Source organism: Cygnus olor, chromosome 20 (genome assembly GCF_009769625.2).
Source record: "Cygnus olor isolate bCygOlo1 chromosome 20, bCygOlo1.pri.v2, whole genome shotgun sequence".
Classification (NCBI taxonomy): Eukaryota; Metazoa; Chordata; class Aves; order Anseriformes; family Anatidae; genus Cygnus; species Cygnus olor.
In genome coordinates this window covers 3,584,652-3,611,154 of record NC_049188.1, presented here as the reverse complement: position 1 = coordinate 3,611,154, position 26,503 = coordinate 3,584,652, and the positions used below count along the sequence as shown (strand labels likewise).

General features: G+C 42.1%; 1 protein-coding gene across 3 annotated transcripts in view; it reads left to right on the top strand.

Moving 5' to 3' along the window:
- The window catches only part of SPNS2 (sphingolipid transporter 2), a 135,976-nt gene that overhangs the window by 82,470 nt on the left and 27,003 nt on the right, over positions 1–26,503 (top strand). For 2 of the 3 annotated variants that reach the window (XR_005813974.1, XM_040532544.1), the window contains exons 4-10: positions 542–693; positions 1,320–1,386; positions 4,335–4,477; positions 5,649–5,801; positions 7,404–7,593; positions 14,348–14,413; positions 21,329–21,427. Coding sequence is in view for 1 of the 3 variants with exons in the window: in XM_040532544.1 (XP_040388478.1) it covers positions 542–693; positions 1,320–1,386; positions 4,335–4,477; positions 5,649–5,801; positions 7,404–7,593; positions 14,348–14,413; positions 21,329–21,427 (870 nt within the window). In the remaining 2 variants the exon portion in view is untranslated. The remainder of the gene's footprint in view (positions 1–541; positions 694–1,319; positions 1,387–4,334; positions 4,478–5,648; positions 5,802–7,403; positions 7,594–14,347; positions 14,414–21,328; positions 21,428–26,503) is intronic. The other variant, XR_005813975.1, reaches the window with a different exon arrangement.

Below are 26,503 nucleotides of genomic sequence, written 5' to 3'. Positions count from 1 at the left end.
TCTAATCATGGAGAAAATCAAGGGTTTGGGAGATTGCGGGTTCAACTCCTGCACAGCTTTGAAGAGCCTCCAGAGTCTCACCAGTCTTAACTCGTCCCTTGGCATGCCGGGGAGGCTGTGGTTGCGCTCGGCAGGTATTACTTTCCCTGGATCCCAGAAGCAGGATTTGTTATACTCAGCCACCTCCCAAAATCTTCCTCTGTCAGTGCATTGTTGCTGGCAATTAGGTTTAACATGCTGAGAATAAAGTGAGGGTCTTGCAGTCTTAGAAAATCATCTTGAGTGTGATATGGTAACCATGTATTATTGCTACTTTTCTTTCATGCCTATAAATCTTCACAAAAAAATATATGGCCCCTTTTATCCCCAACAAGAGATAAGTAAAAAGAATCTGAGGTTTTAAAAAATGAATGCATACAATGTTATCACTTTCCATTCACATGTGTTTATATTTCCCTAGTTGGGAAGCTTTCACTGTTGTCCATCCTGAATTCAAAAATATAAAGGGAGGCTTGCTGAGGTGTTTTATTTCTTTTCTCAGTATTTCTGGCTTCTTGTGCTCTCACGAGGTTTGGTTGGCATCGGTGAAGCAAGTTACTCCACTATTGCTCCAACCATCATCGGAGACCTTTTCACCAAAAACACGAGGACCCTTATGCTGTCTGTTTTCTACTTTGCAATTCCTCTTGGCAGGTAAGTAACATAATGCTTTTTTCATCTGCTTTTGGCTTTTCTTTTAAAGTTAGCTCACACAAATCTTAAGTTGCTAAAGATGATAGTTGTTCTGTCTTTGGTTGGAACGATTTGGACAGGAAAATATTGTCAGAAGTGACTAATTAGTTGCAGGAATTGAATTATTTTTTCTAGCCCTGTTACTCGTTCACGTGTGACTTTTGGGAACTAGCGGGAAGGATTTATTTATATTTTACAGAAATTGGGTGGGAATGGAAACAAAATATTTTAGCTGACTTTCTTGGAGCATTATTAAACTAAGCTATCAATTTGAATACTATTATATGTGTTCTGAATTGGTGCTTCAATTCATTTGAGGTCCATCCACTGTGGATTGAAAGGTCAGCTATGAACTTGAGATCAGTTGAGATCCAATATTCCATTGGATTTCAGCATTTTTAGCCCAACAGTGCTGGGAAGAGTTACATATTAGCTGGTATCCTCTTCATCCCCCATGTTTCTTCCTGCAGGAGAAGAGACTAGCACACACAATTGATTGTGACTGTTTTTATCTTTGCTTAAGAACAGCTGTGATTGTGGTACTCTGTTAAAACTCAGACTGATTCTCATCCTTTCATCACTTGCAGTGGCTTGGGATACATTACTGGATCAAGTGTGAAGCAAGTTGCTGGAGACTGGCACTGGGCATTGCGGGTAAGCAAGTCTCTTGGTGTGACATTCACATGCAGGTTTCCTTTTTTGAGTTAGCAATATGGACCATCCAGAAGAAAAAAGTGCTTCTTGGGATTTTTCTTTTCCAAAACCTTCAGCTCTTCAATGATAAAAATAGCTTGAAATTCAAAATGTTCCTAAAAATGCAAAAACCTTTTTATTTTTTATTTTCAAAGTATATCTTTTTTTTAATTTGTTTTTCCTCAGTAAAATTGCACATTGTAAACACTCTGAATTCACCTTCAATAAGCACTAGCCTGGCTTTGGGCCAGTTCATAGGAAACTTTACTGAGTCTTACATATCAGTTTTAATAACATCTTAATAACAGCTGTATCAGTTGATCAGTGTTAGAAGAGTTCTACCACACAAATCCCCAACCTGTTATTATATACACTGTTATATAGAGACACTAAAGGATTGGAGATTACGCCTGTGGATATTAAGTGCATAGCAGATGCATTCTCTAAGCAGATTGGAAAGGTATGTGGTTTTGGCTCATTGTACTTGTTTTTCTCCCTGCTTGGGAGCAAGAATTTTCCGATCACTTTATTATCAGTCAGCCATGGTTTCTTGATGAGTTTGGGAAGATGAGGCATTGGCCTTAAATCAACTCCACAGTCTTTCAGGCCCTTGCTGTCAAGAAACTCTGAGAATGGCTTCCTGCTTTGAGGAAAAAACACTTTGTTCCAGTTTCCGCTTGTTTTTCTGCCCTGAGACAGTCGGTTTCCTTCTACTTTAAGCTCTTGGGACCTTGATAAATGTGTTGAAAAGATAATACATTCCAATCACATACACACAAACAGATCCTGCACACAAAGATGTCTTGAAAGAGCTGGCAGGAAGCAGCCCAGCAGAACTGTTTTCTGACCTTTGGCAGTCTGGGTGGCATGTGCCCCAGTGAGTTGCATTCCCTGACTTTGGCACTTCATGAAGACAATGAAGCTCATGAAGCCCAGGCCAACCCCATTTGTAACAGCAGGTGATGAAATACATGGGTTCTATCTCAAGTGAATGTTCCTTTCTGTGGCATGGACAATTGCTTGTCCAGCAAAGGTAAGCAAAGCCAGGGATGTCACTGTGAACAGTTCATCTGCACCTAGGAGAGTTTCCAGCTGTCAACCTGAAATGAAAATAATTAGGTTTAATAGCATAAAGCTTCAGACCAAGAGAGTGCCTGCCTCATTCAATAGCAGAAATGCTTTAAGGGTAAAATTAACTTTTGAGCAAAGGTCAGCACAAGGAAAGAGGAACTCCAAGGCCCCTTCTTCTAGTCATATTGTCTGATTTTTGGGTGGTACAGACCCAGGAGTTGGACTCGATGATCTTTGTGGGTCCCTTCCAACTCAGGATATTCTATGGTTGTACGGTTCTATGATTTAATGAAGTCTCCATAGTTATCCTGAGAAATCCAGACTGCAAGGCTGTACCCCTTATAGGATCATGATTTCCACTGTAAATGACACGTTGATGCATGATTCCCTGACTGTGTGAAATCGTGGGAATCTGTAAGACAAGTTCCACACTTCCGTGAGGATTGCTTAGGACAGGATTGCTTAGTTTTGTTAGCCAAACAGCACATGTCAAAAGCTTCCAGACATCAGTGTAAAGGAGCCTCTGTTCTTTTGGCAATCATTGTACTTCTGCAACATGTACTAGATTTGCCAACATGATGCTTCCCTCTGTGATGCCCTGTGGCCTCCAGCTCCGGGGGAGGCCAGGAATACTCAGTGGGCTGAAGAAGGCAGAGGGGCACTTTGGCTAGTGGCAACGTTGTCTCTGGATCTAGCAGTAATGCCAGTGTTTTATTGGAACATTGCTGAGTATCAACGAATATTGTCCTGTCAGGGGAGTAAGCCTCCAGATAAAAATCAGAGACTTGAAATTGTATGGCCCTAGAAAATACCAGCATTTCCTTTTCTTGTTTGTTTTTGTTTAACAGTGCTATGTCTTGTGTTCAGCTGTGATAAGAATACTGTATCAAGCTTCATTTATCCCTGGATGAGGGACATTCCTACATTTCTGACTTTCCAGTTCTAAAATATTTTTTTGTCTTCCATTACTTCCCTAGAAGAGTTCTGGATTTGTCTTCTTTGCACATGTAATACTACTCTATGTGTAAAGACCATTCTCAGGTTATTATTGGAAGCATATATTTTTGGATCAGGAATTTTATTTTGAAAATGGCATGTGTAGAAGAGATGATAATTCACTGAAAATTCGTGTTTCTATTTTCCTAACATTTTCCATGCTAACAGTAATGGAATTTCAGTGTCAAAACAAGAATCACGTTCATAGCTCGTAAAACACTGTGGAATGTTTGCATTTTTGTCTAGTGATTGACAGAAAGGATTGGAAACTCGGAAACCTAAGTCTTGAATGTGTCATTTTTCTGTCTTCCAACTTGAATTTTCATTGTTTCTTAGTCTGCTGCACACTGAGGTAATCGCTGAAAGCTGCCTGAAAATGAGAAACCGTGGCAGATTAGATGGAAGAACACAGAAAGGGTTGCATGTCAAGCAAGGATTTTCAAAACCAACATGCTCCCCAGATCCAGAAATCTTTCACCTGGGTTCATTGCCCTTAAAAGGCTTTTAAACTCTCCCAGAAATTAGTTGGTCTCTTAGCACAGCTAGGTGCAGGTTTCCAAAGAGTTAAACATCACCCAGAATCTTGGTAGTGTAATTACACAAATAAATGGACTGCCTTAATCAGAGTATTCTCAAAGCTTCATGCTTGCAAAGTGAGATAAGAGAGTCCCAGGAATGACAGGGAGGAAGGAAAGGAGCAGATGCCTCAGTGTGCTCACAGATTCTGGATAGCCATAAAGAGCTGGGTTGCTGAAATGAAACTAATGTAATCTGTTTCTTACTGACTAGTCAAATCAAACACTGCTGACTTCCTGTGCTATTTTCCTGTTCCTTTCTCACAGGTATCTCCACTCCTAGGAATGATAACAGGGACACTCATCTTGATATTTGTACCCGCTGCTAAAAGAGGAAATGTTGAACAACTTGGGGGACAGCTGAAGGCTCGGACCTCATGGCTAAGAGACATGAAGGCACTGATTAGAAAGTAAGAACACCCTGATAAAGTATGCTTTGCCTCTACTGCTTAATGTGAACATCAAATGGCCTGTACTTAACACTGTGAGATTGGAAAGTAACATCGTGCAAGGAGTTGCAGAAAACTTGGTGTGTGAGCCTAGGAAAGAAAATCACAGTTACATTTTCACTAGATGTTGACTGTGATGACAAAGATGAATTCCATCTTTTGCTCCAACTTCTCCAGGATTCAGATCTAAGAGTCTGCTTTGTTTGGCTCATTTGTCAGACTAATTATGGCTTTTGAAGTGTGGAAATTGCTGTGTTCCTGTATTAATTGTTGTGCCACTGTTGTTCAGATGTCCTTTTATATCCTTTTATATGTCCCTTATATCCATTTTCTTCCTTGAAAAAGCTACTCTGCTGAGTGGAGAGTTCAATTCCAAAGCAATTTAAGAGGACAAAATACACAAAAGCTTGCACTACATGGCAAGTTTAAATATATATATAACCACATGTGACTGCATGTGCATAGAATGTGGTTGGATGCTTGTATATCTGCATAAAAGATCACACACTTAAGACTTTTTAAACAGCTGCACTTGCTTCCAGAATGCTTGCCTTTGAATGTGCAAATATTTGTGTGTGTAAATTCAGTGTTACCTTGGAATTCTGATGTGAAACCTGTGGTGTCCTTCATTCTTAGAACTGCTGGCTAGGATGTCTTCCTGGTGTTGTCACACAGTACCAAAGGGCTATGAAAAGTGGTGATGTTTAATTTATTGGTATTTTTATATTACTTATTTTGGTGGTTTATCCAAGTAGCAAGCATATAGTAACCTGGAAATAACTTGGATGGGGAGGGAGAGGTGGAACTGGTAATTCGGGTAACCAGGTGACATTACGGTGATAGTGCTGTAATTCACACATCACGTCTTAGTGATTAAGTACTGATGGTCTCCTGAAAGGGTCCCAAAAAAGTGGTCCCCTTGAAGCACCTCTGAAGAGTTAAGCACGTTATTATCAGTAGAATATCATATATGAAGAAATATTTCCTGCCTCTTCTTCTCCATTTCTTTGTACCTCGTGTTATCTCTGCCCCTTGGCAAAGGGAGGTAAGTAGTGGTTCCTCTCCTGGTGCCCTCGCTCTTTCAGTTTTCCCTCTAAACCTTCTCTTGGTTTTGCCTCTCGTGTCTCCACAGCCGCAGCTATGTGTTCTCCTCACTGGCCACCTCAGCTGTCTCTTTTGCCACTGGGGCGCTCGGCATGTGGATCCCTCTCTACCTTCACAGAGCACAAGTTGTGCAGAAGACTGCAGAGATTTGCAACTCGCAGCCCTGTGGCACCAAAGATAGGTGAGATTCATACACCACTGCTTTAAAGAGGGGGGAGAGAGGGTGGGGGCTTATTTACCAGAGGAAACAGGCAAGTCCCATGGAGTCAAGTCACTAGAATGTCTGTAATTTCCTGGAGATCCTTGCAACAATGATAGGAAATGCTGGGATTGTAAACTGGGTTTTATTTCTCTTCTTTTCTTCATTGCATGAAGTCAAACCAAGGCAGAAGTGATGACCTCAGCTCAGTCTTAGTTCCCAGGCTACTGTACAGAAGCAGAAAAAAGACAGCTGTCTTTGCCTTAGAAAATGGTTGGAGAACTGAGACAGAATGAGGTTTCTTAAGACCCACACTGATTTCCATGATAGCAGTGGAATCGGCTGGCATGTCGGGGTAGCCAAGGTAGTGGCTATAATTCAGGGCTTGGACTGGTTCCCCTAAAGGCTGCAGGAAATGGCCTCAAAGGCTTTTATTTCTGTGGGAGGGAGGACTTCACTGTGTTTCATTGCTCTGTATGCTATTGTGTATACTGAGTTTTGCTGAAGATTGGCGCAAAGATCTCGGAGACTTTGGTTTAGATTGCTTGATGTTACATGGTGGTGTGTTTTTTCAGACCCAGTTATATAATGTAGCTTGCAGCACATACACTGTGAGAAGTAATTCATTGTTTTGTGCTTTACCATAATACACAGAGCATAAAATGCTAAAAAAAGGTGTATTTCTCAAGGTGAATAAAAGATATGAAAAACTGCCTTTTGCCAGCTCTTTTGCTTTTTAGCTTGTGAGGGAAGAATAACATTAGGAAAGCCTTCTTGCTCTAGCTGACACAATCTCATCACAGGTAAACTACTTAGTGGTTTGGAGTACCATCGACTAAAGCACCCAGCGGGCAGCCTTGGTCTATTCTGAAAAATGCAGTGAGCAGAAAACACAGCTCCAGTCAGACTGCCCATCTGCTGTTCACAAAGACAAGTTTTCCACTCCTTGATGACACCTATGTTTTGAGCTACCCTGGAGCTAATTTCATGTAGTTGCCAAAGACTCTGTAGCCTGAGTCCTGCCCATACAATACTGAGAAACCTTGACAGCTCCTGCTCTTGAATTTAAATAAATGCATTTTGTATGTGTATTATAACAGCAAAATAATCTAATCAGCCTTCTTTGAAATGGGCTGGAAGGAGTTAGAAAATCGCTGGTGTTTGTTGTCTTGTTAGGTTTCCATTTCCTTAAGCTTCCGAGTGCCTGCTCTGTCCATGTTTTCCCTTACATGATCATTGTGCAGGTTATTACTTAGGGTTTGTTGTACATAATTAGCTATACAATGCACTTTGTAGGGAGCTAAATTCCACACAAAGAAGCAGTATGAGCCCTTTGCATCTCTGTGTGTTGATCAGTGCCTTTGTACAAGGCTGAATTTCATCTGCTGTTTTCCTTAATTTCAGGGGAAGGGTGCTGCAAACACAAACACTCAGGATGTAGCTCATTTGTTTTATTTTAAACATGCAGAGCCAATGTCCAGATTGTCATCAGCCAGTTTACCCTAATAATTTGTTCATAGGTCATCCCCATTTTTGGGAAAAAATCCAGAAAAATAACTCTCTTTTTTTTTTTTTTTTTAACAGCTTGATCTTTGGAGCAATCACATGCTTCACCGGTTTCCTGGGTGTTATCACAGGAGCTGGGGCAACCAAATGGTGCCGCTTAAAAACCCAGCGAGCTGATCCTCTTGTCTGTGCTGTTGGCATGCTGGGGTCAGCCATCTTCATCTGTCTGATCTTCGTTGCTGCCAAGAGCAGCATTGTGGGAGCCTATGTAAGTATAATCCTTTGCATATGTCAGTCTTCTGTCTACTAAACACCTTAGAAGATTGAGTGCATTGTCCCCTGCAGGAAGGCTTAGATGTTTTTCCCACTCTGAATGTCCTTCATTTTTCCCCTTGGCATATTGACACTATAGATGTGCTTGGAAGGAAAATGTATTTCATTGTTTATCTCCTCTTACTGTCATCAGAATTTAGACCTGGGCATTTAGCTCTTGCATAGAAACTCACAGTTCCCTGTCTTTGGGTTGTTCTCTCTGTACCTCTACCCGTAACACCATTGCTCTTGCCTAATGGTATGGTACAGGAAAATTGGCAGCTTCCCTTACAATAAGGGTTTTGTAGCAGCAGTGATATCGAATTGTAATTACAATATAACTTGTCTGTGGGCATGCTTTTGGCTACTTGTAAGTACCATTAATTTCCATAACTAAGTAGCTTGCTGCAAACCAACAGTAATTACCACGTAAGTTCAATTTGTTGTTGTTTTCTACATTACCATAGCACCTGAAATTCTAGTCATAACTCAGGAATACACAACACTTGATGCTGCACAAATGCAGATTTAAAAATGGTCCCTCCAGAGCATTTATAACCTAAGGATATAAAAAGACATCAGATAGATCCAGACAAATAGTGTGAAGGGAGAAGGAAAAACTCAAGATAACGTATAATAATCTGGTCTGAGGTATGACTCTTGCTTTCAGGAAAGAGTGGAAATCTAGTACACTGAAGAGGTCTCAGGTTCTTTTTCAGTGTAATAGAGAGAAGCTTGATAACTTTTTGAAGGGACAGCTTGAGATGGTTTGAGTAGTGGGATAATTTCTGAAAGCCTACCCTAGTCTCCACACAGCAGTGCACACTTCAGCAATCAATGAGAATTCGTTTACAGTTAATCAAACAAACCATCCATTGCAGTTCCTCGCTTCTCTGTATTTCTAGCACTAGCGTAGCCACGGTTATTTTCTAAGTATTTGAATAGCTGCCATCACAACAGGGGAACACAAGAAGAAAGAATGGAAGTTTAAAAACATGAACACAGAACCAAGAATGCCTACTCTGGCTATTTAGAAAGTGTCAGGAGATTCTGGACCTCTGGCTCATGGCATGGCCTACAGCTAACCTCTGATTCAATGATCAGCAGAAAAATGACCACCTGGGACAACCTGTAAGAGGGTGTTACTGGTTGGCAAAACACTAGCCTTCCTTTCATTCTCAGCTGTCTCTGAAAGAAGAGATCTGTCAGATCCCGCTGCCTGCCCCTCCCCTCCACTTCTTTGTGCAGTCAGACCTGTGATTTTCTCCTTTTCCAGACCTGATGACAGACATGTTCATTTGTGGTGCTTAGTCTCTTTATGCAGAAAGTCCTCCCTTTCTAAGCTGGAAATACTGTTTTCAAAAAATGTGCAATGAAAGGTGGTTATTGGTCTCATTTTCTTTTTTTTTTTTCAATTCTCAAAACAGCAGCTTTTTAGCTTCCATATTTCCATGTGACTATTCTGCATTGTGTAAATATATAAATATAGATGGTATTATTTAACCAGTCTTAGAAACAATTTATTTTATGATGCATGAGCAGTAAATCTAATAAAGAGTCAATGATGTGCAAAGGAAGCTATATCTGCATATGGAGGGGGTATAAAGAATATAAGCCTATTTGCTGATGCTCTTAGGCTGATGCATACATTTGTTGCAGGTAACACTGTTTCTCTGTAGCCCTAAATGTGCTTTCTCTGCTGCTAGAAGAGTATTGCATGTAAAGTATATAGGAGAGTCTAGTTAAAGTACCAAATGGGGAATCCGAAATCTGAACTCTATCAATTCTAGATGTGATGGGGGCAAGTTATTTGTTCTACCTCTGCAAAATGAGAATTCTCAACTTACAAACTTACCTTAGATCATTAATGATTGTAAATCACCTGAAGTTAAGAGATCTGTGGATAAGCCACCCACTATAAATTTATATAAGAAAAAAAAAAAGTGACCCAACATCTGTTATTGATGCTGTTTAGTGTTACAGGTGCTAACCCCACTGAGAGAACAGGTCTATTTTGGAGCTACCAATGTCAAGGTATTACCATGGTGGTGCTATATATCAGTTGAATTGACTTTTCAAAGCAAGTTTCAAACATGAACCCTTGTTTTTCCACACCATTCAATGTTACTGCAATCTTACAGATGTCATGAGTGTTTAATTTCCTTTTATTTCACTGGGACACCTGTTCTGCAGGGCCACATGGTGTAGCAGTGCCTCTGCAGTTAAAACTACCTGTTTTAAGTCTCATTGGTCCAAAATGAAGCAGGCTTTGTTCTCTGACTCCGAAGTTGGAAAACCTAGATTTGATGGACGACATGATAGATTAGGTCACCCTTCTTATCTCAAGATCCACAATAACAGCTTGTTCTGGAAAGGATAAGGTACAAGTTGTGGGTGGCTTTTCTCATCTCTAATAGCTTCCTTTACAGCTGTGTCCTGACTCTCATCCTGAAGCAGGATCAGCAGCATCCTTGAGTTCTGTATGACCACAAAAAGCAAGAGTAATGTTCCAGTCAGCTCCCCAGCATGGTGGTATTTCCCCACCTTCTGTACCATGACTGCCCTTAGACTTCTGTCACTGGTCATACCATGCTAAAATCAAAGTTACTGCATTTGTATCTCTCTTTGTTTCAGAGCATTAAAATTATCACTTCCAACATTTAGATAGCTAGACTTGGAGTTTAACCTCAAACATAAAGGTCCATAAGAGACCAAGAATTGGCTTGTTTGTTTGTTTTTTGAAAAGACCTAAATATCTTTTAGTGTGGCCACCTTGCCCCTTACACGCTGTCAGCTCTCTGCTGTCTTCCTCCCCTGAACATGCATATGTTCTTCCTCGTGCATGGTCCTGTCTTGCAGGTGGTTTTGGTCCCTGAGGGCAGCTTCTATTTCTCTTCTGTAGCAGCCCCTTCTCCTTGGAGCAGATAGACAGACTTCTTTATTTATCCCATCTTTTCATATTAATCCAGTAAATTACCGGCAGCAGTAGAGTGCCTGGAAAGGTAAAATAAAACAGCGTTCTGTATCATTTAGCTGCCCAGACACCTGTATTTCTGTCTTTATACTATCTTGCTTTGCTGTATAGTGCATACAGTTCTTACTCTGTTTTCCTTGCAGCATGTGTTCTAGTGTGTTGTATTCCAGCTCCTTAAAGCAGCAATTTGTATATCTTCCGGTCTCACTCTTTCCAAAATGTGTGCTCTTTGAAATATTGGTTTTCAAACCTGTCTCTTGAAACCCATTAGCTGGATGGCATCATTGTATCATACTGCTCAGACATTTCAACAGAGTATTTTAGACTGGTTTAAGTCTCCAGGTGATTAGAGAGAGACGTTCTGCCTCCTTCTGACATCGTTCCAAGCTCCTGTTGTACCTCAATTTCAGCATCCATTTCAATTCCTCAAAGACATTTCATGATCTTGCAGAAACAACTCCTAGGCTAAGCCTTTGCCATAGAGCTTTTACAGCATCCCAGTGTCAGCTCCAGGGAGCTTTCTGTTGACATGGTGTTGGTGACTTATCTGCTTCCGAGGCATCAATATTGCCCAACACTGAGATGGAGTTAGGCTTGCTTCAAATTGAAGAGTACATGTGGGAGTCTTAGCCACCATTTCAAAGAGAACTTCAAATAATGAAGATGCAGACAGATACACACACTTTGCAAATAGCCATAGAGGGAATTTATAACCTACTTAGATCTTGCTGGGAGAGCTGCTGGTGTGACAGCTCTGAAGTCTACTTTACTTATCATTTTTTGGAATCAGAATTTGCTAACTCGGATCACATAAACAGAAAGACTTCAGGGGGACTGAACTTCTATCGGCTTATCAAAGATGAGCAACTGGATACCAAAAGGAGATGGTGAAATATTATCCAACACAGCTGGATTCAGGAAAGGATCTATCTCTCGAGCTGAAATCTCACTGTAAAATGAGGGTTCTAAAAGTGTGTGAGGAGTTAAAACCATGACCATTTCAGGAGCTATCGATCCGTTCTGGAGGCTGCCCTATTTGCAATAAGCATCCCTAGAGCCTCTCTCCAGCAGAAATGCTGCGTATCCTCATATGCCCTTTGTGGTGGATGAACTCATTTTTACAAATCCCCATTAGCAGCTGACTCTTTTTTTAATGTCAGTATCTTTTGTCCTACTTTTTGATCTTCCTCTTGTTCCTCTTTTTCTTTTACCAGTATCCACATGAGGCACGTGTTTCATGGAAAAGCATGGGGTGAAATGCACACTCAGTAATTCAGGTCTGGTGTTCTGAAGTTAGTAACGTTTCAGTGATTCATAGGACTTAGGCTGAATTCCTGCAGAAGAGGGCAAGTTTTACTTGCTGTGTGTAACAGCCTGTGTGTGTGTGTGTATAACTTATATAACCTTAAGGCAAGCAGTTGCCTGTTTCTAGTGTTTTATGAACAGGCAGGGCATGTCGATGCCGCATTCAGAAGCGTGATAACATCTTTCCCAAGCTCAGTTTAATCTATCCAGCTGCAGAACTCCAGCAACAGTGGCTGCAAAGCTGTGATAGGGCAGATTTCAGTGCAGGTCATGAGAGCCCACCTGGGGGTCTGGTATGCCCTTGCTGCATGTCACTTAACTTCTGTTGGCACCTTAATTCTTTGGATCTGTCTGTCTTAGCTTGGCAGTTCAGCTGAGCTCAAGGCAGACCAGTGGACAGTGGGAAAGTGGAAAGAGAAGACTTCCTAGCTCAGCAGCTGGGCCGTAACTGGCTCAGACACCATCACAGAGGAAGCAGGTCCAGTCACTGAAAGAGGGGATAGGGAGGGGGAAGGTATGGGAAACAAAAATAATTTTAGAAACAAATAGAGGAAGAAGCTTTCTGTAGGTCAGTGCGTAAGTGTTGCTAAATAAAGAAGTCTATTCCTGGCAGTGACATGGTGGTCGGAGGGGTATAGGCAATCTCGAGCAGGGTGTGGGAAAGGAGACTGCTGTAGTCACGTTAGACCATAGCCACGGATCTCTGAGTTCCTCCTCCCACCCCACACTGCTCCTGTGCAAGGAACAGGGGCCGGGTTGGGGCTGTGAGTGTCAGAGCTTACCAGAAAACCACAAAATGACATTCATCTGAATGTTTCCTCAGAGCAAAGTGTGTTGTGTATTTCTGGCTGCTTTTGTTTCACCAATATGTTGTACCCAACTCAACATAACAAAAGCTGAACATAAGGTTATTAAAAGGGGAATCTTCGGTTACCTGAATCCAAACCTCCATAGCTGCTAATCTCCAACTGCCAGAAGGGATTGCAGAAGGAATGTTTTCTCTCTAGATACAACAACAACAAAAAGTTGGGGGTGAGGTGGGTTAGCTGGGCAAAAAGCAACCTTTGGGGAAGATCCAGTAACAGGTTTTGCTTGCCTCCTTACTGGAGAGGAGCAGGGGGATCATCCTTACAAGTCTGATTATTTAAGCAGTGTTTCATCTATGTGCTCTTCATAATACACAAAGGAAGATGGAAATGTGTGTCTGGAAGATTTTCTCTCCTTGTTTTTTGTTCTGTTGAACCTACTTTTCTTTGTTAAATTGTTAACCTACAGCATAAAAGCAAAGGGTCGACAACTGAAATACAGGGAAAACGCTTTCTGATGTGGGCAGTGTTCCCCTTGAAACTGTGTCACCCCTTGCTCTGTTGGGCTCAGTTTGATGAACATTTCTTTTAATGATGAGACCAGGTTAAATTAGTTTCTTCTCTTGGTGATCACTTCCAGTTCTTCAACTGCTCTAACTGTTTGCAGAACCTTTTAGTGAACTGCATCAGGGAACTGACTTGAGTTAAAAATAAGCAAAACAAGCCCCTCTTCCTCCACCTCCTCAACAAGAGATTCTTTGCCTCGTAGCAGTTTCCTGATCCGAATCCCTGCTTGGCCCCATTGTACATTTGCACAATCCCTGATTGGCCCCATTGCACAAGAGAGAAGGCAGCTTGGGGTTGGGAGTAAGTGAGGAAGGGCTGCCAGAGGTGGAAAGGGTGTGTGGTGGCTGTTTATACCACACCACCTCAAAAAGAAGCTCTCATCCCGCTATATGCATAGGGTTTTTAATGTATCTTGTTGACAGTCTCCACAGAGTCAAGAGTTGTAGCTCACTACAAGACAGCGATGTTGCAAAGCCCATACCTAAGTCCTGTGTCGAGTGCACCTAGGTATTAGCAACATAAAACTTGTTATAGTGACTAGACTTATGTCCCCCTCAAAAAGGAAAGCAATATGCTAGCAGGGGAGGGCAGGGATCTTGCACGTGGTGGGTATTTGGTTTGCTACAGAGTTTAACAGAGAACTTGGTGCCTAGTGATGAAAATGACTGTTCTGGAGAGTTGGGGCTTTCTGACTTCCCTAACTGACCTTTGGAAACAGAATGATTTCAGCGTGGAAGTCCAGGGCTGTCACTTCTGTTTGGCTTCTCATCTTCATCTGTTACCAAAGGTGTCAGCCTTATATTTATCTGTCCTGTAGATCATAAACAGTTTATACTAATGAAGCTGCAGGCCAACCCTCTCAGGGCTCAGATAAACATCTGTAGGTTTCTAGTACTCAGGATAACCACAATGTTAACCAGAAGTGGATCGTGTACAGAAGAATCCTTTGAATGGGTTTGAGACAAATAAGCGACAAAAGGAAAGTTTGTGACAGGTTATTTTTCCCTTAAATGTCAAGTGAATAAATCTTCTCCTTTTTGTGTGTTTTGTTACAACAGATTTGCATTTTTATTGGAGAAACTCTTCTGTTTTCAAACTGGGCTATCACAGCAGACATACTAATGGTGAGTGTACCTTGGAACAGCATCTTTCTCTTCTGGGGGCCAGAGCAGTTTGTCAGCTTGCAAGAACAACCTGAAGTTCATATCTTCATTTAAATGCCTAGTCCCTAGTTCAGCCTGTTCTATGTTTGTCTAAGGGACACGATTACTGGATTCAAATAGTTTCCCCAAATGTTAAGTATTTTCATAAAACCCCACATGTAAAGAACTCAGTCAGCATTTCCTAATAGCACATTAGTAAATTTTGTTATCAATAACTCAGCTTTGTTCTGTAATAGGAAATCCTTCCCTCCCTCCCTCCTCTGACCACAAAGGCAGCCATCTACCTCTCTCTTTGGCTTAACTCCAGCAAACCTAGCATTCAACACATACACAATAGAAAACCTCTGGAAGAGAAGAGAGGAAAAGAAAGTATAAAGAATTTTTGGACTATGTCCACCTTGTTCAAGAGGAAACTGTCTGGGATTTTTCACCTCATGTCCTTCATTTTCCATTCTCTCTCCACCAAAGCGCTTTTTAAGTCTTTCAAATCAGCAGGCTGATGTTAGCAACTAGATTTTTGTCTGAAATAGTCTGCATGTTTGCTAAAGAGCCTTGCATGTTTGCTGATGCTGCCATCAGAGACATACAGAGCCTTTCAAATACCTTGAAATCCCATTGTGAGGGAGGTTTCTTGTTGCTTATTGTCTGAAAAAGAAGGAAACTAGGGCACAGAACCATTGTAGGACTTGCCCGAGGTCTTTTGGCAGGTTGTTGACTAAGCTAAAAATACAATCAGTCTGGCATCAATAGAAAACTCCCTTGACTTGTATTTGTTGCTTATGCAAACATCAACAAGAAAGCAATCTGGCTCAGTGTTTCTAGATGTAAAGATACTGGGGTTGATACATTGATTCGGCAAAGAACTTCAAGCTCCTGCTTAAATTCTGTTTATGGTTTAAGTTCAAGGTTGTGTTTATATTTTAAGACGGCTCTGTAGCTGCCGTGATTGCATTGCCTGAACAGATCTTTCAATCTTTCACTCATTTGTGCAGAGAACGCTCTGTGAGGTAGGGCAGTATGGTTAATGCCACATCTCTCGGGTATGAATAAGGCACGGAAGCAAAGATTGTCAGTATACCTCAGGACTGTTAGAAAGCTTTTAATTTCTGAGGCTTGCTCCTCCTACCAATTTAGCTTCAGCGTAGGCCGAGCAGGTGTTTACTCTGTACTTATATTGCTTTTGCAGCTTGTGCTGATTTCAAGGCTGTCGCTGCCGTTCATTCAGTGGTATCTCAACATTTAGACAGATGTGCAGTCTACAGACAGCTGTGCCGAGGAAGAAATTATAGTACAGTATTTGTAGTTGCTCATTACTGCCTCCTGCCAGAGCTTTCTGTCACATCCTGTCTTTGGCAATGAGATTCACAGGAGTGCTCCCAACTCTCTGCTCAAAATTAGCTTATATAGCAGATCTTTTATATCCTCCCTAGCACTGCCTGAAAGAGGTAAAGGACAGGGTATGGAGCACATCTGCAGTCCTCCAGCAGTGGCTCTCAAAGAGCAGCTCAGGTGGCAAACACTGCTGTCAGCAAGGCCCCGCTGGATGAAGGGAATCTGCTGGACACGTTCAAGGTCCTACAGAAAATCTGTGCCAGAAAGAACTGAAACCTGACCTCTGTTGTCTCAAGCTAACCCCAAAAGGCATTCTTCTCCCAAAAAAAACACATTACATGAAATGTACTAAGGATGCCATCGTTATTCCATTTTAATTACTGAGCTTTTTTGTGTTGATTTCAATGTGACTTTGGAATCCTGTAGCTTTTTAATAGCTTTTATAGGTTTGCCATCTGTTTTGTATGAGCAGCATCATATAGTCAGTTGCATTTTGCACGGTTGCATTTGCAGTTGTATATATTGCTTCAGTGAAAAAGAGGGAAAAAAAATCCTCCTTAAGAAATGATTGGAAATAATTGGAAAAATCTTCTTAGTTCCAATTCTGAAAACACAAGAAGGAAACCAAAAGCATTTTAAAAACTGGATTTTGGTAATTGATGCCAACTCTTAAGCTAGCTGTTCTCTTGCCTGTTCAGACAAATGAACTGGAGTGTCATATCTAATGCCCAGCTTAATGCATTATCAGCATGAGTAGAACTGTAAAAGTGCCATACAAATAAATGTAAACGTCCACTTAGATCAATGCAAGCCTGTAAGCAGATGGTCTGAAGTAGGTTTATATTACACAAGGGGTTTGAGAGGATGTTTTATCAGACAATAGGTGAGAGCCAGGGCTATAGCCATGTTTGACAGGCAGCTCTGTAGAAGTTCTAGCCAGAGAAAGGTGTGGATATCCTTCAGTGAGACGCACTTTAAATGTTTTGCAAATTAATTTCTACTGATTACTATTTATTTGGTGTAATCAGAAGTGTGTCTGTTCTTGCCTCAGGCTAGTAAGGAGTTTAAAAGCATTATTAGTGTAAGCCTAACAACACTTTAATCATATACATAAATATTATCTTATTTTCATAGACAAAAAGCTTTCAATACTGGCTGATTTCAGTGAGAGCAGACTTATGCCAGAAGTGAGGGTTTTGGTAACTGCATCCCAAGTGATTTATCATAGCTCGCCCAAGATTTGTAGATCTCACGACTTCTTAAGAGCCCTATCTGGCAAGTTGGTAAACACCTTCAGAGGCTTTGCAAGTTTAATTTCCTTGGCAAAAAGAAGAATGTTTGCTTCGTATTTTCAAATTTGATTGTTGGCTCTTCATAGATTCGTGCTTCCATTGCTCTTCTGTTCTTGCCAGTGTGGCAGTCTGTCTGCAGTTCCTCAAGCTGACTGCAGTAAAAGGTGCTGAGGGCTAGGTTTGATAAACTGTCAGCACTGCAGAACGCACTGCACTGCCTGAGATTTTAAAAGGCTGATATTTGTTCCAAATGCAAATTTGTACAAAACAGGCCTTATTCTCCTGAGCACAACTCTCCAAATCTCCTCCCAGGCACATGTTCAGATGGTGCTTAGGGGAGGGAGGTGGTTCTTATGGAGCACGCTAATTATGAAACAGATTTTATCAGCCATCTTTGCAAATTGGCCTCAAAATTACCAGAAACCCAAAGTAGCATTAAAACTGCCTTGTAACAGCAGTAATGAATGAGCTTCAGTGCAGCAGGCAAGTGTGTAACATTGTGAGTGCTTGGGATTTTGTGGAGTCTGGTCCTAATAGTGGGGTTTTTCCTCTATAGCACATCTCAGAAATAAAGATGATGAACAGGGGCTTGGTGGCATTTTTGTGTGAGAGCCAGCAGACAGTTTGAAGGACCTCAGCTACGGCAATCATACCCTCATTAGCTCTTTGATGGGAAAAGCCATCCTCCAGTTTATGCAAAGTCCTGACACTCATGCAAAAAAATAAATGCTCTCCATATTTCCCTTTTCTTCTAAAACATTAGTCCCTTCTAAATGGAGGAAACCAGCCTTAGTGTTTTGCTGTACAGTCTAAGTCTTCCTTTAGTCTTGAAACAGGCTAAGACTGACTGTGGCTGAGCTACCACCCTGGAGAAATGTGCCTTTTGTTCTGCCAACCTTCCCAATAAATAAAAGACAATTATTTATGCAGTGGAAAATACTGTGTATTTTTACAGCTGAAGAAACAGCGTTTCCAGAAGCAGCTCTCGTTGTTGCTTCTCTCAGTGAGCTCCCACACATCAGAGAGCTGAGCGTGCTGTGGTTTAGATTTTAGGGCAGGGAGGGAAACACTTACGAATGGAGGTGCACAGCTTGCTTGGGGCACCTGGATGCAGCTCTGAGCAGGAAGGCTGTGCCTGGTGGCATTGCTGTGGTTCTCCTTTGGGCCAGGGGTTGTAGATGGATGTGTACTTCCACACGTGCTGCGATGTGGAGACCAGATCAGCCTCCTTTTACTTCATGTAAAAGTTCCTTTTTAGACGGTGTCTGGCAGTGACTTGTCAGCGTGCACGAAGGGCTCTCAGGCTGCTTTACTTTGAGCACAGCCTTTGCCTGTCCTGAACACCCGGGCTGTTCCCCAGCTCTGCTGGGATGGGGTTCACCTGAGTTTTCTTTGCCTTTGGGGATGAAAGAGACCAGTGTGTTGCCCTCAAGATTACTGTGTTACCTAGAAAGAGCAGCAATTATTTTAGAGCATAGTTTTCTCTCACAATCAGACAAACATCAGACCTTACCTGTTTGGCACAAGGCCTTCTGCTGGGAGAAGGGTGATCTCTCCTTGGCTTTCCTGGTGAGCTGGTTTCAGACCAACTCATTCTGCTGGTTTCTCTACAGGAAGGGAATGTCAGCAGCAAACCGTGCCCTTTCTGAGCCTCTATTTAGAGAGGAGAGCTTTGCCAGAGCCGCTTGGTCAGCCTTCCCACCCATCCTGTGTGCTGCCTGCTCTGAACCTGGAGGCAGAGATGAGCCAGGGCGATCCCACGGGCTTCCGCCTAGACCGCTGTGGCTCTCCCACCTCCAGTTTCTGTGGGATGGTCGAACCAGGCCTGGTCTGGTTTGAATTTATGTCTATTTTAGTATCAAAATGCCCCTTTAAGGTTGTAATTTACTGCTGCCTTCCTAGAACAGTGGCTAGTGTTTGCTACCAGCTGCTTCCTCCCTATCGGAATAAAATGCTTTCTAAGCAGGGATAGGGTGGAGTACGTTTTGGTGTCTTGGAGATGCTGGTTTAAGCCTTTTTTCCTCATCTTTTTAACATTTTAACAATTTAACATCTCATTTTTTAACATCTTTTTAGAGGAGGAAAAAATTTCATGTTCATTTGCTTGTTGAATGATCGGATGGGTTTAGTTTGGTTTGGTTTTTGTCACTTGAATTCCAGGCTAAGTTTACCAAGTGTTTTGGTGCTTTTTACTGATAAACCATATTGATGGTTTCTGCCATCAGGAAAACTGATGGCAAACTGAAAACTTGTTGGAAATTGTGCCACTACTTGCAGAACTGTATTGATGCATAATACAGATGTACACGCAAAATTATGTATAATTGTATGTGTGTGTATTCATGTGTATATATATACACACACACACACACACACGATACAGCAATCATTCAAGCTTTTTTCTCCAGTTGGCTCTAATTCACTGTCACTCATTGAAAATGGTAAGTTTTGAATAGATTTACAATTTCCTTAGTCATTTCACTAAGAAAAGGGAAACAATATAGAGCCAGGCAAGCTTTCTTCTCCAGCTTTGTTACAATAAAGTGTAGAGTGCAAAAAAAAATTTTAACACAAGTTTAAAATTCACTCTTTCAAAGATCTACACAACTCTAGCCTCTTGAATTAAATAGAGTTTCAGTTTATTTTCTCAAATGCCTTTTTCTCAAAGAGCTCTTGCAGAATGCCTCTCACTGCACCTGTGTGACCTGGGGCCAGGTGGAAAGAACAGTAACTCATTTTTTTGTGTTTTATTTTGTCTAATCTATCCAGGTTGTACCCATTACCTTGCGTCTTTGGGGAATGGTAATGAATTGTGTGGCTCTCCTGGTGTTTCACAGTGTGACCTTCAGTATGTCTCTGTGTCTCTAATAAAGTCTAGACCTTGATTTTCCTCTTGGGATTTCTGTGAGCCTTCAAGTCCGCTTTGAGCTCTTTGATGCGAAAGGAGGCCAGTGTCTGACATCCGTAGTCAGGTGGCTGCTGTGGATCTGATCATTTGCTTTTCTGATGCACCACAGAAGTTTAACAGGGTACCCATTTCATACGTGGCATCAGTGTGCATTAGCAGTGTGCATTTGCAGCTTTGTCAACCCAGTAAGGAAAGAAGTGGCGTGTCTTTCTCAAGGCATATGCGGAAAGATCTAATGAAAAGCATTTAATCTAATTTTACCCATCATTCCCAATTGCCTGTGCTTGGGATGAGATGATCATTATAAAGAGGCACAAATTCTCTTCTGTTGTGGATTTTCTGGGTGGTGCTTCAGTTCTTTTGTTACAGTTAACTCTTCCCACTGCAGACCACTCCAAGGGCCACTCCAAGAGTGTGTGATGAGCACTGAAGCAGCGCTTCAGACTCTGTGCCCTGAGGTAGGTCGCTGTTGAGCAATTAGTTCTCCTTGACTCAGCCAGCTAAGGCAAATTCATCTGTGTGTGTTCTAGCAGGGGACATGCCAGTCCTGAAATGTCACATTTAATTAATAAACGACTTCAGGAAGGCATTGCAAGAAGGAGTTGAAGCCTGGGAAGACAGGCCTTGTGAAGAAAAGCTAAAAGCAGTCCATTAGAGAGAATGTGGAAGAGTAAAAAGGATCGTGCTCCACAAAACCAGTCATTTCTGGCAGGGCAGGCAGCTCTCCAAAGAAACAGAAAAAGGCAGAACAAGACAGTGGTCAGGAGTGGAAACAGAGTTCACTTGGATTTAGGAATTCTTTGCTACTTACAGTCTTTAAATCAAGACAGGATCAATTTCTAAACCAGGATATGAGGATGTGGTGATGTTCTTAGCCAGCTTCTTTCACAACTTTTATGCAGGAAACATTTTTTTCTCTTTCTAAATGTATGTTATAAAACAAAGATCTTTCCACAGGACCGGGGTTTGTTGTTTTGGTTTAGTTTGTTTTCTTTTTTAATCTTCCATTCCCTTCCATGGTTATAGTTCTGTTTTCTGCAGGCTCTGGTCCCTTAATCAGGAAATAATTCATGTTTTCCATTGATCCTGTGTAGTCAGACTAATATTGCGTGACCTAGCTGAGGGTGTTATGTCCTGTTAGAGGAGTGGAGACCACACGACAATATCTTGGCTCTGGAAAATTTCCCTAATGTGTCTGTTATCTCTCAAATGTGGAATCCTTTTTTTTTTTTTCTGGAAAATTAATTCCCCAAAAAATTGCATTAATTAAGCAATACAAGAGAGCTGGATTCTTTAGTTGAGTTTCCTCATGTATTTATTTTTCTTTCCCTTTCTTCTTCGCAGTATGTGGTCATCCCAACGCGCCGTGCAACCGCAGTGGCCTTGCAGAGCTTCACTTCACACCTCCTGGGAGATGCTGGCAGTCCTTATCTGATTGGATTTGTAAGTGCTCACAGCAGGTTTCGGCAGGGTTGTGTGCCCATGTTTGTGTTTGTTTACTGACTGTTTCCCTAACATGCCAAGCTGAACTATGCTAGGGAAGGGTGGCCTGTATTTGTCAGCAGAATGGGAAGTGGTGCAGTGCAATGCAACTTTTTTACACGCTTTTGTTATCTGTGGGCCACAATTCAAACTTGGGAAGAACACTTGTGCACAAGAAGTGAGCTTCTAAATCTGTTTAGCCTAGGGCATTTGTAAAACTCACTGACTGCACTGTAAAGTGAGATTGGCTGCTCTGTGGTATAGACAGCGGTCCGTTAGGAATCAGATTGGAACAGGGGTGGTGGTGGTAGGGGTTATTAGTATTCCTTCTGGTGTGCATATTTTGTTTTGTATTAGTTATATTCCTTTCTGTTACTGCTGCACTTGTTGGCCTTGGTTTGACTTGAGACCTCTCTTATTATGCCACCATTGCCCTAGTGCAGAGTAAAACAAAAGTCCCTGCTCGAAAAACAGGCAATCAGAGAATGTTCCTAGCTGAAAATATAAGGCTTGGGAAATGTAATGAAAGAAATCTAGATATACTGGGGTAATTTCTTTCCCTTGAAACCTTCTGTTGTGTTTAATGCACTGCATTTCAGAGAATATATATCATCGTTTATAAAATACAGCAACCTCCATGTAAAGCCTTAAGTGATACTGCTCGTGTTGTGTTGAAGGTGCTACAGTTTTCCAGCGATGTATCTGGGACTTTAATTAGTCTCAACACCTGAGAGAGAGCACCTGATGTGCTCTTGCTGCTCAGTAATGCTGGCTGCTGTGGACCTTCTTTTAACGACCACTTCTCTTCTACTCATCCCATGCTCACTCATGAGTGTATATATATATATATATATATTTATTTGTGTTTAACATATATATTTATATATACACACATAATATTTACACTTGAATGCTAGCTCCCCAAAACAATATAGTTGCTCTGTAGCCCTCTGAAGTTGACATGAAAAGGCAAATATAGATAAGACTGAATGGATCAAAGAAATGAGAGACGTCTCAAGAGAACAAATATATACGATTTGGCTTAGTCTTTATTTACTTCAGTGTTCTGGGCACCCCAGGAGAAATGATCTTATTTTAGAATGTATTTGAAAGTGGTGAGAACAAAGGAGACACTGGGAGAGATGGCTTTGTGGTTTTTTGAGATGGGTGTCAGGGATGAGGGGCAGGGTCTCGGATGCAGGCGAGGCTCCCAGGTGGCTGCTGTGTGTTCCCTCTTCTTGTTACATAACAGGGACGTCCAGGTGGAACAGCCAGGACCCTGAATGATTGCAATTCATCTTGAACGTTGTCTAGGGCTCTTGAGTGTCACAAACAGAAAGGGACTTTGGTTGTAGAAAAAATGTGCCTTGCCCTTCTGGTGTTTAGACACCAAGCAAGTTGTGAGTTACTTAAGGCTGCCTGCCTGAAAGATGCTTAAACCCAGTTTAATGGCTGCCTTGGGCTTGCTTTAGAGTGGGAAAATATTAATTACAATTTTGAATTACTCTTTTCTAATGCTGTAGTTGTTGGGCGGTTCTTGCTCAGGAGGAGGCTCTCCAAGTACAAGCCTCCTCTGCAGGGAGCCGGAGGGAAGCACTCGTGGCACGGGAGGCACCGGCACCCGCTTCTGTAGCCTCTGGGCTGGCTCGGCTGACTCATGCTCCTGCACTACTTGGGCTGAAAGGTCAACTGGAGCTTTCAGATACAGGAAAACAAATGCTGTTCATAGTGAAAGGACAAGCAGACAAATTTTCCACTAAGACAAGCTCGCAAATTAATTGTTCAAGTCTGCAGGCTTTTGCCACTGGAATCATCCAGCTGAGCAGTGGGCGGGAGACCTGCATGCAGCATAGAAATCTCACTTGGACAAGTTACAAAAATGGTTCGGATCTAGGATTTCCAAGGCAGGCTATAGGAGCTAAGGAACCATCTCCTGGTGACTTCAAAGGAAGTTGGGAGTCCAGTTCCCATGGTCCTGGGAATCCCCAGCCTGAGGACATTGTGTAGCAGGCCAACACCCCAGTGCAGCTCTTGAAAGAGAGAGGGAGAAGGCAAGATAAGTTAAACAAACTGACGTAACAGAAACGCTTAGAACCAGTGAAATTCAGCCTCCTGATCACTCAGGGTGAGTGATCTGAGACCCTCAAGATCTGCCATTTCTTCTGACTGCTTACAACTTCCACCTGAGTCTCCCTCACTAAAAGAGCAATGTTTTGATCCAAATACAGAATCACAGAATTATTAAGGTTGGAAAAGCCCTCCAAGATCATCTGGTCCAACCGTCTCCCTACCAACAATATTACCCACTAAACCATGTCCCTAAGCACCACGTTCAACCTTTCCTTAAACAGCTCCAAATAAAGCTGGAATCTTACACAGTTTTGGGAGAGTACACAATAAGATTCCTTCCAGCAGTGCCCTTAGTACAGAATCAGATACTCACGTCCTTGTAGGACTAAGCTGTGTCAGCCAGTTGTCTCTGTTTGCTGGATACCAATAAATGTTGTATTGATCTTATAATCCTCATGTAGAGCATAGAAAAGTACTTAACAGCTGCAGCCTCACATGTGTGATTTCTCCCTTGCTCTGTGGTGTGCTGTAAAAGTTGAAGGTCAGACTCACATTTTTCTGTAATCTCCCCCACTTCCAAATCTTGCAGTGCAGTTACATCTGATGAATGCTTTGCATTTAAGCAGTTTCTTAGAATCACCAAAAGTGACAAATATATGCTAGTGTTTAAAAGCTAAGTGGAAGGAAGCGTGTATGTGTGGTTGTTTTTCATGTCTCTTTAAATATTGATAACTTTTCTTATGGTAAAAAGGATTAAGATTGTCTTACAAAGAAGCTATGCAAATGCAGTCCGAGGGTGGCAGCTATAATTTGCAGAAGCTTTTACAACCTGCCAAACACAGAGATCAATTCCTATAAATCAGTGCTGCCTGTTCATTCACAAATAAGAATAGGCATTGCTGCAGTATTTCATTAGATGAGACAGTTTTTATTCCTATATAACTGTAGCTTTTTCAGGACCTTTGCGATAACCTGCCGAATTTAAATAATTCCCATTTAACAACTTAGAGTATAACTCCATGCTTTATTTTTGAAGTAATTTCCCCTGTTTTATGTATTAGACCCCCCATGTCTTGGTACTTTGGCTTTTCTTCCTCCAAGTCTGCCATTTGCTTTCTCTGTGAGCACAGCAGCATTTTCCTCTTCCACACTCGCCTTGCTTCTTGTCCTGGCTGTGAGGAGAGGCAGGCACCTGCTGCAGGCTCTGAATGTGCCAGGGAAATTGCTGCTGTGGGCACACACTGTCCTGGCTGTTCTGGTGCTGGTGTCTCTTCTGCTTTATTAAATTCTTCCACATCTACCCTGCACAACCATCCATCAGGTCTGGAGACTGAAACCTGTCTGTATCCATCACCTGGCAGCATCAAGGTGCGAAGAATGGGGCTTTAAAGTGCTGGTGGTCAGCATCCCACAACCAGTACCTTTTGCTGGGCTGAAGGCTGCTCCCTGTGCCGAGCTGGTGGGGGTACCCCCATGGCCTGACCTCCTTGGCTGCCACTTCTTCAGATTTACCAGAGGGACACAACCTCCAGCCAAGCGGTGTGGGGACAGCAGACCACGTCTGGCAAGGAGTGTGTTTGTGCCGTGCCTGAGCACGCTGTTTTTCCTGGCAGCACAGCCCATAAGTGCCTGGACAGGCATCTTCTCATTTAACAGTCCCCTTCTGAAAACCAGATCTGAGTGTGGGTGACCTCATAATTAATTGTAAGCAAGTGTGAGCTGTTCTGCTTAGTTTTGAAGGGGTTTTGTGCAATTTTATTATCTAGAAAAAAAAATTACGAATAAGCCTATCAGTTGTCACCCTTCACTTTTCTCCCCCAGCTTTCTTATGCGAGTAGGTTGATAAACTAGATCTAATGAGCTACTTAAATAGCAGGAATGCTAATGACCTTCCTTTAGCAAGTAGTTAGCAGAACAGTGTTAATTATCACTGGTGCAGAGTATCAAGAAGGCACATCAGCATTTGATTAAGGGGAAGAAACTTTGTAGGGAATGCAGTATCTGAGACACTTCTTTAATGAAAGTTATAATTGGAGGTGTAGATATAACAGCCTTCTTGTCCCAGTTTGAGACGGCCTTTTTGGTGATTTGCTTTTAAAGATGTTTACCCATCCAAGTAAATATGTAGGTATAGGAAGGAGAGTTTCTACATGAAAAGGCTTGCCTGCTTGAGGAAGCTGAATTCATGTATTATGGTTTACAACTCCTATTTTATGGTTTAAAATACTATGGCTACTCCAGAGTAGATCTGCGGACACGGCTACTCTGCAATAACATTCTCTCCAGTTTACTCTGCTATACTAAAACAGACAAACGTGCAAGTTACTCTCCTAGCATCGCTCTGGTTTATGGACTATCAGGAGCTATTCCACTGCTGTTGTGTGGTTAAGGGTGGAACAGAGGTCTCTGTCTTGTTGCCTTTTGCAGCTAGTCCCATTCCAGGAAGGCCACCTCCCTTTTGCCGAGGACACTTTTTGGTGTGTGTCTGCCTGACAGCTTGTTCATTTTTCAGGGCTTGCACCCTTTGAGAGCAGAATCAAGTTTTCAGCGAGCATTGCCTGTAATGATGAATCAAATCCTGCTTCTTGAGATCTGTCCCCTGCCCAGTGGCACTGCATTTGAGGGATCAGACCAGAAGTTGGTTTTTACCCCTGTTTCTTTCCCTGCCACGCGGTCATGAACCCGTAACAGCAGTGTGCTGGTGCTCGGGAGGAGTATTGGCTGGGGGAGCACAGCTCAGGGTACTGGTGTAGTGAGTGACTTTTTGTAGGATCGTAGCGTACAGTTGTAATATTTATAGCATATCTGAGTGCATCTAGGCAGCATCTTCCATCGCCTAATGGAGAGAGCAGGTGGCATGGGAGGCACATTCACGGTTTTGATTGTTCCTTGTATCTTTACTGAGTGCCAGCTGCTTCGAGTGGTGTTCTCTAGCCCCAAAGTATCGCTCCTGCAGTCTTCCCCCAC